The following is a 13,995-nucleotide window of genomic DNA, read 5'->3' on the forward strand; positions in this document are numbered from 1 at the left end:
AAAAATCCTAGACACTAATTATTACAAATGAGGGAAACCATAGAGCCTATGTTACCTTGGATATGGCTTGCTTCACTTAATATGATTTTTTCCAAGTCTTTACATTTCTTTACAAAAGGGGCAATGTCATTCCTTCTGATGGCAGCATAGAATTCATATATATATATATATATATATATATATATATATATATCACATTATCTTGATCGATGCTATCTGGGTTGGTTCCATATCTTAGCTATGCCTAGACTTTTATTTACACAGAAATTAAAATATTTTTGGAAAAATCTTAAGCACATTTCCCAATGTTAATACCTTCAAAATGTGGGGGAAGGAAAAGAGCCTCGGTGTGTGTGTGTGTGTGTGTGTGTGTGTGTGTGTGTGTGTGTGTGTGTCTGTCTGTCTCTGTCTAAATCTCGTGTTCTTTCCCTAAAGCAAGTACTGTTAGGAAAGAAACCAAACCTTCCTCCCCCGGCCCCTGTCTACTCCTTTAATGATGCAATTCAGATTAACTAGAGGGAAAAAGAAAAAGATCCAGAAATGTGATAATATATATATATATGTATGTGTGTGTGATTTTTACATATTTATGAAACAAAGTAGTCTTCTAGGTTAAAACATTTCTAGGAAAGAAATAAACCAAACCTCTGATTTTCCCTATTTTCTTAGAACTCCTTGGAAGAGATTGAAGAAGGTGTGGATGATAGAGCATCCTCCCAGTTTTCTACAACCACCCACAGTCTGGCAAGTGGCCTATCAACTGTAAGCAGTTCTCTGACACAAACAGAAATACTCTTCTAAGACAGGTGCTGGTAGCTCACGCCTATACTTCTAGCTGCTCAAGAGGCTAAGATCTGAGGATTGTGGTTCAAAGCCAGCCTGGGCACAAATAGGCTGTGAAACTCTTATCTCCAATTAACTGCCAGAAAACTGGAAGGGGTATTGTGGCTCAAATGGTAGAGCGCTAGCCTTGAGCTGAAGACCTCAGAGACAGCGCCCAGGCCCAGAGTTCAAGCCCCACCACCGACCAAAAAAACAAGGAATATTCTTTTTCCTAATGTTCCTAATGTCTTTTTTCTGTGCATTTCCCTATGAGTATTCTTGGAAAGTATGTGTTGAGTGCACAGCAACTGAAGGTTCCTGATTACCCTGTGCCTATAGCAGACATTGAATGTCATGTTATGTGGCCTCTTTCTAAGGCTCTGGTTCCTTTCTTTTCCTTCCATTGTTCTCACCCAGAGTCTCCAATCTCCTCCTTTTCCTTTTATAAAGAACCATGAGAGGAGTTTGAAGAGTCCCCAAATAATAAAATAATAAAATGCTAATTAGCTTTATTTGAATAATCATTGCATGTTTCATAGGTATATTGAGTTGTCAAATGGTATAAATATGTACAATAAATATGTACAATTATATAATTTAAAAAGATATCTTCCTGGTCAGGAGCCAGTAGCTCATGCCTGGTTACTCAGGTGATTGCGATCTGAGGATCATAGATAAAAGCCAGACAAGACAGGAAAGTCTGAAGGTATCATATCTCCAACTAAGTACCAAAAAGTCAAAACTGGCTTGTGCCTTGAGCAAAGAAGCTCAGAGGTAGCACTCAGGCTCTGTGTGCAAACCCCAGGACCATATATACATATATACATACATACATACCATACTTACTTACATACTTTCATACTAACTTACATTTGCTTCCTTTCCTAATTTGGTCCCAGTGAGCTCAATCTTATAATTAAGTTCTCTGCATATAACTGTCCCTGACAGCATTCTTTCAGCTCTTTTCCACACTGCTGCCAATCATTTCCCAAAAACTTATTGAGGTTTTTCTTCTTCTCAGAAATTACCCACAGCTCTCACTGCCTACACAATAACAGCTTTTTAAAAAAAATTACTATATATGTTTAATATGAGGGATTTTCCATTTTAATATTTCCTGAAATGCACATAGTATGCTTTAAACCCTATTACTCTTTTCCCTCTCTCCCTTATTTAATAGGTACTTGTTGAGTTTCAATATTCTGTCATTATATAAACACATGTGTATACATACATACACACATGTATGGGCATGCACATATATGTATATATGCACATACACCCATATACACATGCATTATATATGTGTATGTATATGTTTGTGTTAACGTCCTTCGATCCCCTTCACGCTTCAGTGTTCCTTCATTCGCCCCTCCCTTCTCCTACTGCTCCTTTCTTAGACTCCCCCTTTACATTCATGCCCCCATTAACTTTTTTGTTGTTATCATCATCGTTTTAGGGCTGTATCCCACAAATGATTGAAAACACACAATAATTGACCTTTTGAGTTCTATCAATCAAGATGATCTCTACCTCCATCCATTTTCCTGCAAATTATATAATGATCTTTCTTTCTTTTTGTGGAGTAGTATTCCATAGTATATGTATACAATAGTTTCCGTATTTATCCATCAGTGTTGGAGCACCTTGGCTGATTCTACAGATGAACTTTGAAAAAGGTACCAAAACCGTACATTGGAGGAAAGACAGTCTCTTCACCAAACAGTGCTGGAAAAGCTGAGCTTATGGGGCTGTGAACATAGCCTAGTAGTAGAGTGTTCGCCTAGCATGCACAAAGCCTTGGGTTCAATTCCTCAGTAAAACATACAGAGAAAAAGCCAGAAATGGTGCTATGGCTGAAGTGGTAGAGCACTAGCCTTGAACAAAAAGTGTCTAAGGACAGTGCCCAGGCCCTGAATTCAAGCCCCAGGACTGGCAAAAAACACCTGAGTATACATATGCAAGAGATTGAAACTAGGCCCCTATCTCTCTCCCTCTAACACTGTACAAAAATTGAAATAGATCAAAGATATAAATATAGTACCTAAAACTGTGACACCATTACAGAAAAACAAGGAAAATCTCTGGCAGAGATTTCTTATTTCAATATTCAATGTCTTCTTTGAGAAGAAGGCTGTAGGAGTCCTGTTTATTTATATTTATTTGTGTGCCTATATGCCTGTTGCTTTGCTTCTCTGACATCTATTGCTCTACTCCCCCTTCTCCTTTTGGTCTTTGGATGGCTTCCCCAAAGAATTCTCAAGCAGGCTCTGACAGGAAGTGGACCTACCTAAATGTGCCTGATGCTGATTCAGACACTGTGAGTTTTCAACTTTTCTTTCTCTACTTTCCAAATGTACCTCAGAAATCTTTCAGCTATGGAAATATGATTAGGCAGGCATTGCATCTAACACTCATCTGTTTCTTAATGCTGTATAGTTAGCCAGAGATTCTTTTTTGAAAAGGTTAATGAGTTTGTTAGAAGTATTTCAACTCATCAAACACAAAAATCAGAGTGCTAATCAGTAAATACATGATTCACAGTGACTGCCCATCAACAAAAATCTTTTGAGTAAACATCTCCATTTTAAGTCACAGACTTGGCTTGGGTAAGAACAAAATGTTTAGTTAATAGTAAACTTCCCATAGCTGCCTTTAATTCTCTGAAATCTCACTATTTGTGGGTTCTTAAATTTCCTTCTATCCTTGGGGTCCCCTTGCTTACAGAGGACCCAGTGAATGATGTGGCTACAAAAGAATGTAAGGAAGACACGAGATAGTCACTGAATGAGGTAATGAGATGTGATTAGGAGAACTTCTAACTAGAAACCTAGACATTCCCAATAACTTCTATAACCCAGAGTTTTCTTGGGTGTATTGTAAGAGTCTGGTTCCTAGTACTCAACGTTTGGTTCCTAGACCACCTGAATTACATAAGCTGGGATAGATATTTCAGACCTTTCTCAGTTTACAAACTCCCTTGAGTCTCAGTAATTCTTTCATTTTGCACCTAGTCATGAAATAACAATTGACTAGTCGATTTATTAAGCCACTGGGTCCAAAGAACATAATAAGTAATTGTATCCTAACCTCTTAATAGCCATTTGAAAATGAATGAATATAGGTAAATTGAACAAATACATTAAATTTTTTCATAGCCTCTATTACTTACTAATAGAACATATGTGTCTATTACACTATAGTTTCTCAAATCTTGGAACCTAATTGGACATAACCAATTTCATTCTCTATTGTGTTTTGGTTTTCTGAGATAGGCTGATCCTATGTAGCCCAGGTGACCTGGAACTCATGACCCTCCTGCCTCCCATGTTCTGGGTTTATAAGTTATATACTAGCACATCTAGCCTTCATATTGCTTTTTTTTGCCAGTCCTGTGACTTGAACTTGGGGGCTGTGCACTGTCCTTGAGCTTTCTCAAGGCTAGTGCTGTACTACATGAGCCACAACACCACTTTTGGTTTTTTCAGTGCATTTGATCCTGGAGAATCGAACCCAGGACTTTTTGCATGCTAGACAAACACTCTACCACTTGGCTACACTCCCAGCCCTACATTGATTTTTAAGGAATATTTGCTTTATGTTCCTTTACTTGTTGCAGAAACTTCCAAAAGCTCAGATTCACACAAATAAAACTTCATTAACAAAATGATAAAATATTATTTAATAATGACATTGTGAAAATTAAAATAACTCCTACTTAGATTTTGCATGATATCTAATTATTGCTATGTTAGTGTTTCTCTTTAATCTTAAAACATGTTCTGTGGTACTCCTATAATTTGCTGTGGAGTTCTGGTTGCATGCTATTGGAAATTTTCCATCTAGGTATTGATTGAAAAAGCAAAATTTCATACCTGCCCTAGACTCAATCACCAATCAGAAAACTTCATTTTTAAATGATCACCATGTAATTTATATGCAATTCAAATGTGAAAAACACTGCTAAAAGCCACCTACTAAGCATGAGAATTGTGTTGCTTTATTTTAGGAATAAGTAACATCAATTAGGTTACTTAGTGGCTCCTTTGAACAATAATTTCTGATTGATTTTGGAATTCCTAGTTTGTTCTTGCCTATGTTTTAAGCTTCAACAGACCTGAGCCATGTCATCCACATCCCATTTGTTGAGTAGGCTCTATTTCAAGCAATTTGAGGAGCAAAATGGCTTTTGCCAATAATTTTATGTATGTTTTTAACACACATACAAACACACACATACACACACGCACACACATACACACACACACACACACACACACACACACACACACACACACACACACACAAAGTAAAATCTCTAAAGTCCATTTGTGTTCACATGGTCCTTGCTTCCCAGAAGAGGTTCACAGAAGGTTCACAAAAAAAGGATTCATGAAACTACCACATCACTGGTGGAACTTTCCCATGATTTTTACAAATATTGGTGTTCTTTGCCAGCTGCTGGTGGCTCATGCATGTAATCCTGGCTACTCAGGAGGCTGAGATCTGAAGGTTGTGGGTCAAAGCTAGCCTAGGATGGAAAATCCATAATACATATTACCAGTTACTCACCAGAAAATTGAAAGTGGAGCTATGGTTCAAAGTGGTAGAGCACCAGCCTTGAGTAAAATAGCTCAGAGACAGTGCCCTGAGGTAGTCTTTTATGACAGCCATATTAGTAAAGCAGGATAATTTTCTTATAATTAATTTAATTAAAATTATACCCCATATACCAAATGCCAGTGACTTATACCTGTAACCTAGCTACTTGGAAGTGGAAGGACCTTCCATGGTTCAAGGACAGAATAGACAAAAATACTTGCAATACACCTTCTCAATCCATAGCTGGGCCTGGTGGCTCATACACTTCTTCCTAGGCTACATGAGAGGCAATGACCAAGAGGATTGTGATTTCAGGTCAACCCAGGAAAATTGTCCACAAAAATCTCTATCCCATGAGTTGTCAATTGGATGTGGTGGCACACATCTGTAATCCCAGCAATAACAGGAAGCCGAAAATAAACAGATTGTGGTGCAGGTATGCATCTGTGCAGAAAGCAAAACCATGTCTCAAAACAGTAACCAAAAATGGGGCTGGAGGCATGGCTCAGGATCCTCAGAGTGCCTACTTGTCAAGTGTGAGGCTCTAAATTCAAGTTCCAGTATTGAGAAGCAATGTTATTAGTGTCCTATCAAAAGCTTCATTTGTTCTGGTACATTTAACATTTTTAAATTTTTATTTTAGGGTTTGATGGGGGTATATCTTTCCTGTTCAGGGTTACATTTTGTCAATTCATATTTCAAAGGATTTCAAAGCCATGATCTTTGTAGCCACGCAGTTATTCAGGTGTAGCTCCACAGCAACTGTGGGATATGTTCTTCTTGCTTGCCTTTGTTAAAGCTACAGCTGTGGCTTCTTGTGGGACTCAGAGAAAGAAGCCATGAGGCTCTTGCTAATGCAGAATATGAAATGAGCTTCTCTTTGTCTTGACCATTGTATTTTAGACTGTGAACTAGATTGAACTTGAGTGTACTAATATAAAAGTGTAACGTGGCAGGAAAACATTTAATAATTATTCATTAAAAGAAAATAAATCAGCAAAGGGTTTCCTAACCCTCAAAAGATAGAGCTTTTCCTCTCAACAAGTTTCCTGCCCTCCTGACTAACAATACTGGATCAGCTTAAATTTTATTTGCCACCAGCAAAATGTGTCACTTATTTTCTCCTTTCACCTTAGGTGTTCCTGCTCTTTATAAAAAACAAAAATTATAATTGAACCAAGGTGATGGATTCTGTGGAGGAAAAGGAAAAAAATCTTAGAATAGCACTGGAAATGTTGTTCAGAACTTGTTTAAACCATCTTGTTTATTTCAGACCAGCCTTAACAGCATGATGAGTGTTTACAGTGAAACAGGAGACTATGGTAATGTGAAGGTCAGTGGTGAAATCCTTCTCCACATCAGCTACTGCTACAAAACTGGTGGGCTCTACGTTTTTGTCAAGAATTGCAGAAATCTGGCCATAGGAGATGAAAAGAGACAGAGGACAGATGCGTAAGCATGAAACATGTTCCTCAGACTTTTTTTCCTCAGACTATTTCAACCTCTGCCTTCTTTGTGTGTTTTTCTTTTTCACAAGAGCTTCAGCCTCCCACTCAATTTAGAACATCAGGAACTGACTGTCACTTTCCTCCTATACCACACTTGTTAAATGTTCTCTGAAATTCATTGCTGTGCATGAATTCAACCATTATACTTCTACAGTAGTTGTGTACTTGGTTACCTGATTTCTAAGAGTCCATTACTCAACATGATTCCCAGTTCAAAATGCTGTATATCACACAGAGGCAACTCTTGAGGTACTGGGCTGCCATGTTGACATACCTGGCATATACAAGAGTAGCATACTGATTTCTGTTCTGGGAAATCTTCCAGAGAGAATCACCAAGCTGTTTACCAACTGAATAACTCAAAAAGGTGATTATGAAGCTCTGGGGATTCTAGGCATCAGCCTGGGATGGCTGCTATGGGGGCCATAGCATTTTGGGTAGGAGCTACAACTTCCAGCTTCACTGCTTCACTAGAAAGACTCACAGGACTCTGCCTTAAGTTCTCATCCAAGAATGTGAGAGACACTTAGGATAAAGATATGAAGAAACTATAGATTTGGGCTTTCCAGGGTTCTCTCCCAATAGAGCTACACAGAATATACTTAATTTTTATGAAATGTTATCTACAATATAAGCTTGTCTGAGACATATATGATTATATGCCAAATTTTGGGGCTCCCTGAAGCAAAACACATATTTAGCATAAGCTATATTGTTTGTGTGAACAATGTTAACACAGTTTCCTGTTCTGAGATTGGTGGGAACCATCACCAAATCCAAGCTGCCAGATATCACCCAAGGGCCACTGATAATAAGATTGTCAAAGAACAACAACCTCAGTCCTTCTATGTTAACTTTTACTATACAATAGGTGACCTAGATCTAAGAACAATTTGGTGAAGCTGGTTCCAGATCCCCAAATACAGATAAATAAATAGATTCTAATTACAGCTTGATAAAATTGTCTCCTCAACATAGTTCCAGAGATCTCCAAGACAGATGTAATTATTTTGACCAGCATGAAAAGAAATAGCTTAAAAAACTCAGATGTGTTTCAGATGGCATCTTGTCTATTTCAATCCTATAAATTTCTTTTTTTTTTTGCTGGTCTTGGGCTTTGAACTCTGGACCTGAGCACTATCCTTGAGGTTTTTTTTTCCTTCGGGCTAGCACTCTAGCACTTGAGCACCACTTCTGACTTTCTCTATAATTAATTGGAGATATGAATCTCACAGACATTCCTGTCCAGTCTGGCTTCAAACAATGATCTTCCGATCTCAGCCTCCTGAGATCTAGCTAGGATTCTGTGCAGGTATGAGCCACCAGCATCCGGCCTTAAACCTGCCATTTCAGCAAGAAGCTGCCGATGTAGTTCAAGCCACAGTACTGGGTAGAATTGCTTCCATTAACTGAAATTGTTATTTTTGATTTCCTCCTTTTTCACAATTTTCTTTTTTTTTCACGCATTAAGGTCACACTCTACTCCCTGACATCAGAAGGACTGACTAAGAATAGTAAGGCACTGACCCAGAAAAGTTTATGAGACCATTAACAATATAATACTGATAATAACAATATAATACTGATGGAGAAGTATAGGATGTCAGCTTCTTATATATGTCAATTAATTTAATCCACACAGTGCCTTGAGTTAGATACAGAGATTATCCCATTTTACAGAAAGCACAAAAAAGTTAAATTCTTGAGCTCATCAAAATCAGAGGCATGGGGTGATCCCAAACAAATTGCCTTAACTCCAGTGTCATCACAATTTACCATTATACTATTTCTCTCTTGTGGAAATCCAGACTTACAATGACTTTATTTTGATCCTCTCTCTTTGGCCTATTGCTTTTTTCCCCGTTGAAAACCTTGAATATTTCTTGAAAAGCATATGCATCCAAGTCATTACTTGTATCCTTTATTACCAACAGTTACGTCAAATCATACCTTCTTCCAGACAAATCCCGAAACAGTAAGCGCAAGACCAAAATCAGATCAGGCACCAATCCAGAATTCAATGAAACACTGAAGGTAAGTAATTATTTACATAATAATTCATATAATATTGACCATAATCTCGGTTTAAAAACAGCTTCAGTGAACCATTTATTTGCATGCCAGTAATTGTATATATTTTAGAAAATTGGAATTTGAATATGTTGTTGACTTTCCTAGATTTTTTATATTTTATTTTATTTTTGCTAGGGATAGAACATGGAGCTTTGAGTAACATACGCCCAATAGTCTCCCTCATTTGTCATAATCAGTAGAAACCTTGGGCTCTCCTAGCAGAGATTTACAATAGAACAAAACCTAGAGACATAAGCCAAAATAGTATGACATTAAATGTAAGGGCCTACAGGATAAGGAAACAAAAGCCATATAATGAATGTCTGTTGTTCTTAATGTACTATGTTATCTCTCATCTCTTTTGCCATCCCTTGGTTATCTCATATTGTTACAATATTTCACTTTGTTATCTGATATATTTTATATGTGCTTAATTGGTTATTTGAAATTGGATAGGGAAGGGGGGAAATCAAGATAAGCAGGGGGAGGGTGGGAGGGAAATGAGGACCATGTCATGAGAAAGGGTATCAATGTTTGTGAAGTTATGTGCCTTTTATCTGGTGAATATAATGTAACCCTTTTATTAATCACAATAAAAATCTTTAATAAAAAGAAAAGAAATATTAAACTCGAAAAAAAAGAGAGAACATGGAGTTTTGAGCATGTTAGGCAAGCACTTTACTTCTGAACTATACCCCTAGCCCTTGCCTAACAATTTTTGGAAAACATTTCTTTTTAAAAATGGGAGCTACATTTACTTTTCTGCTGCTGCCAATATTGCCCCTTAAGTAGAAATGATCCAGCAAAATTGGATCTGAGCTAGTACATCTGGTTCCAGCATGTTTAGCCTTTGGAGACCTTACTATTCAACATCCCCTTAAATTAAGCTTCCCACAATTTTGACTTTAACGTAGTAGGTCATGTTGTACACATCTATTCCTGTGCTACCACAGCATGGATCTGTGGGGTTTCTTATTAGGTTTTCAGAATTTGGATAAATTTAAGGGTGTGGTTAATGAACAGTTGAGATGTAAGATAAGATCTGAGAAATCACAGAAAAATAACCTATATAAAATATAACTCCAGACTTCAGTCCTAAAATTTTATTTTTAATTTTTGTCTGTCCTGGGACTTGAACTCTGGTCCTGAGCTCCTTTTGCTCAAGAGCTGTACCACTTGAACCATAGCATTACTTCCAGCTTTTTCTGTGATTAATTGGAGATAAGTGTCTCACAGACTTTTCCTGATCAGGGTGGCTTTGAACTGCAATCCTTAGATCTCAGCTTCCTGAGTAGCTAGGATTGCAGGTGTGAGCCTCTTTTACCTGGCAAATTTTGTATTTCTAATGGTCTTCTTTTCATGTAACAACCCTTTCTGAACTAATGAACTAATCTTGCCTGGTAAGAAAGATCTAGGGAGAATGATATATATTCTAATCAAGGAAAATGTATGGGGTCATGCCTAGAATTATGGATTCAAAGTCACCATAGGGGAGGTCAATGATGGGAGAAAAGTATAAGCCTGCATACCTCAGTGGAAATAAACTGGAGCTAATATAAATAAATACAGGCAGAGGATGAAAGCAGTGGCTATAACAGATTAGCAAAGATGGGTCCAAGCAGAACAAATAAAGCCAAGGCTGGGATAAATTCAGGGAGCAGAGAGCCAAAGTTAATCACAAAAGTGACAGAAAAGACAGGAATAGACACAAATAAATCTGAGATCAGAAATCAGTTCATCTGATCTAAAGCCTGCGGCTCACACTTGTAATTCTAGATACAAAGGATCATGGCTTGAAGCAAGCTCAGCTCTCCAAAATAATTAGCAAGAATCTGGCTAAAGGCATGGCTTAAATAGTAGTAGAGTGTCAGCTGTAGGCAAGGAAGGGTGAATGAATGCAATGCCCTGAGTTTACGCTCCTGGGCATAGCAAAAAGTAAGAAAAAGAAATCAGTCTGAAGTTTACCCACATAGTGGTTCCATGTGAAAAGAAAGAAGAGAAAGGACAACAGAAAGAGGAGGAGGAGAAAGAGCTGGAGAAGAATTAGAATAACAAGAAATGACAGAGAAGTTAGTGAGTTGTTATTCTAAACCTAGATCTAAAAAGTAGGTATGAAAAATATAGGCAAATAAAGAAGTAAAATGGAAAGAGGAGAAATTTTATCATGTTTTATATCTTACCTGGAGCTTATTGTCCCCACTTTCAAATAGTTTATATATCTTCCATCAGTAAGCCTGGTATAAAATTACTTTATGAAACAGAAGTTCAATTATAGCAGAAATCAAGAAAATGTTTTGAGTTTGTTTTGTTTTTACTGATACATATAATCTCAAAGATGATGGAAGCGCCCTGGATTTGGAGAGAGCCCTCCTTGTGAAGTGTAATTTTGTAAATTTTATTTTCAGTATACCATCAGCCACAGCCAGCTAGAAACAAGAACTCTGCAGCTCTCAGTCTGGCACTATGATCGTTTTGGACGTAATTGCTTCCTCGGAGAGGTGGAGATTCCTTTGGACTCATGGAACTTTGAAAATCCATGTGACGAATGGTTTGTGCTTCAACCCAAGGTAGGAAATACTCCCACACCAGTTGTTTCTGCAATTATGTAAATTTTATTAATTTTATTACTCAGTATATTTACTATGTGAAGGTCTCCATGGATAACAAAAACTTAAGTATTATATAGACCCTATTCAAATAAGAAAGTCTTAGCCTGCTATGACAGTACATGTACTTGGGAAGTTAAAATAGGAGAATCAGTATTTAAAGACAACCTGGGCAAAATTAATGAAGCAATACAAACATGATGGCACATGCCTATAATTCTGACTACTCCAAGGCAGAGGTAGGAAGATCAAGGACCAAGAATGGCTTACGTGAAAGCACAGGATCCTATCTGAAAATCACTAAAAGAAAAAGGACTAGGAGTATGATTCAAATTCTGGATCATTTGCCTAGCAAGTGCTAGCTCTGAGTTCAATCTTAGTACCATCAAGAAAAAAAATAAAATGAAAAAGTCTTCCTTTTCATATAATTAAAACAAATCTATAACCAACCTCAAAATATTATCTCTTATTCTCTACAATTTGAACCATAAACGGGAAGAGTAGGGTCACATGAAGAAGTGACCAGAAGCCAAATTATCTGGTCTTGACATTCCTACTTTTGGGATTCCCAAGCCAGGCCTTGAGTTGCAGTTAGAAACACAACTCATTATATACAGAGAAACAAATAAAAACATTATACAGTAGACTCTAATCACTTTTTTCTAATCACTTTCTTGACTCAATTTCAGCTTCATAACTGCTTAAATGACGTTGATCAAATTAACTTAATTTTCTAAATCTTGATGTGCTCATTTATAATATTCCTTTCCTATTTATCTTATGGGACTGCTTTAAGGATTGCATATATGTTTTATGTAGGTTTGTCAGTAAAGTGTCATCTCTCAATGTATTCTATGGAGTATTTGTGTTAGCCAGCATCTTAATCCAGATTCTCAAATTTTATCAAGGCTTTGGAATCTCTTGGCTTTCCTCTATATGTTGATTTTCTTTTCAGTTTTCTCTGTATTGACTTTCTTCATAGCTCCATGTTTGCTTCTCTATAGCACTAATAACACACTGGCTGAAAGCCTCTCATCTTGTCACCTCACTGTTCAGAAAAGGATAAAGTTTCTCCTCCAATACTCAAAGCCTTACTTTTTGTTTGCTTATGTTTTGTTTCTTTTCTTTTATCATTTTAAGTAGCTCTACAAAGGGATTACAATTCAATATGTCAATTTATGAGTACCAGTACAACTCAATCAATGTCATCTCTTTCAGCATTCCTCCACATTATCCCAATTCCACCTATCTCCTCAATTTACCCAGTTCTATTTTTACATATGTGTACAGAATATTATGACTGCATTTTCCTACCCTTTCTCTTTTTTTCTCAAGTGATAGAGCACCAGCCTTGAGCAAAAATACTAAGGGACATCTCCCATGTCCTGACTTCAAGCCCCAGTACCAGCACAAGAAGTAAAGAAGGGGGTACAAGGAGGGGAAGAAGGAAGAGGCGGGAATGAGGGGTGAGGAGGGGGATGAGGAGGAGGAGGGGGACACAGGAGGAGAAGGCAGGCAGGCAGGCAGGCAGGCAGGAAGGAAGGAAGGAAGGAAGGAAGAAAGGAAGGAAAGAAAGAAGGAGAGCAGCAATAGTAAAGCCAATCTTTGAACCTAGTTTGCCTAATGATTTATCCATCCTTGGCTAATGACTGACCAAAAAGAAATGATGCATTGGCTAGTTTAAAATATTATCTTAAAAATAGGATTTCCTCCAAAGAAATCCAGACACTGAACTAGTAAAGAGGAGGCTGAGGGATAGTGAACAGCAAAAAACAAGTGATGTTTTCTATGGTATCATCAATAGATAGCACTGATGATCTCATTTAGTGGTTACAACAAACCTGTGAGTTAACTAAGAATCGTTATTCCCATCTTATTGATAAGCACACTGATATTTGGAAGTTAAATATAATTTACTAGTGGGGTTGTAATTGTTGACACGAAATTTGATGTGACTCAGAAAATATTTAGAAAGTACATACAAACTATATGCTAAAATGACAAGAAGGGGTAACGCTGTTCAAAAAGAAATGTAACTTCTCGACCTATGCCACTGACATAGTATTCAGGCATTTTGTTTAGGTCTGCTGGGTGGCCTATGTCTCCTTCAGGGCTCAAACTGGAAAGCTGGTGGTGATTATAGACGTTATTGATCAGGATAGGGAGGCGGTGGTGGCAGCTGCTTAACATTTAGCCAAAAAGGCCACTGCTGCTGGTACCAAGAAAGCTCTGGGCCTTCCCAGAAAGCCACAGGCCACAAAGTAGCACAGACTCATAAAGCTCAGAAAGGTCTGAAACTCCAGCCCCCAAAATCACATGCTCCTAAAGCACCCAGGAAGAGAACTTAAGGGGCTGTTATTTTTGACATATCGGACAAAAAAATA

At 37.6% G+C, this 13,995-nt stretch overlaps 1 protein-coding gene across 2 annotated transcripts in view; it reads left to right on the forward strand.

The window, feature by feature from the left end:
* The window catches only part of Sytl5 (synaptotagmin like 5), a 140,563-nt gene that overhangs the window by 109,469 nt on the left and 17,099 nt on the right, over nt 1-13,995 (forward strand). The window contains exons 10-14 of one of the 2 annotated variants that reach the window (XM_090326972.1): nt 670-762; nt 3,077-3,142; nt 6,698-6,876; nt 8,867-8,966; nt 11,411-11,572. In XM_090326972.1, coding sequence (XP_090183098.1) covers nt 670-762; nt 3,077-3,142; nt 6,698-6,876; nt 8,867-8,966; nt 11,411-11,572 — 600 coding nt within the window. The remainder of the gene's footprint in view (nt 1-669; nt 763-3,076; nt 3,143-6,697; nt 6,877-8,866; nt 8,967-11,410; nt 11,573-13,995) is intronic. The other variant, XM_090326973.1, reaches the window with a different exon arrangement.

This window comes from Megascapheus bottae, chromosome X (assembly GCF_031878675.1).
Source record: "Megascapheus bottae isolate mThoBot1 chromosome X, mThoBot2.hap1, whole genome shotgun sequence".
Taxonomy (NCBI): Eukaryota; Metazoa; Chordata; class Mammalia; order Rodentia; family Geomyidae; genus Megascapheus; species Megascapheus bottae.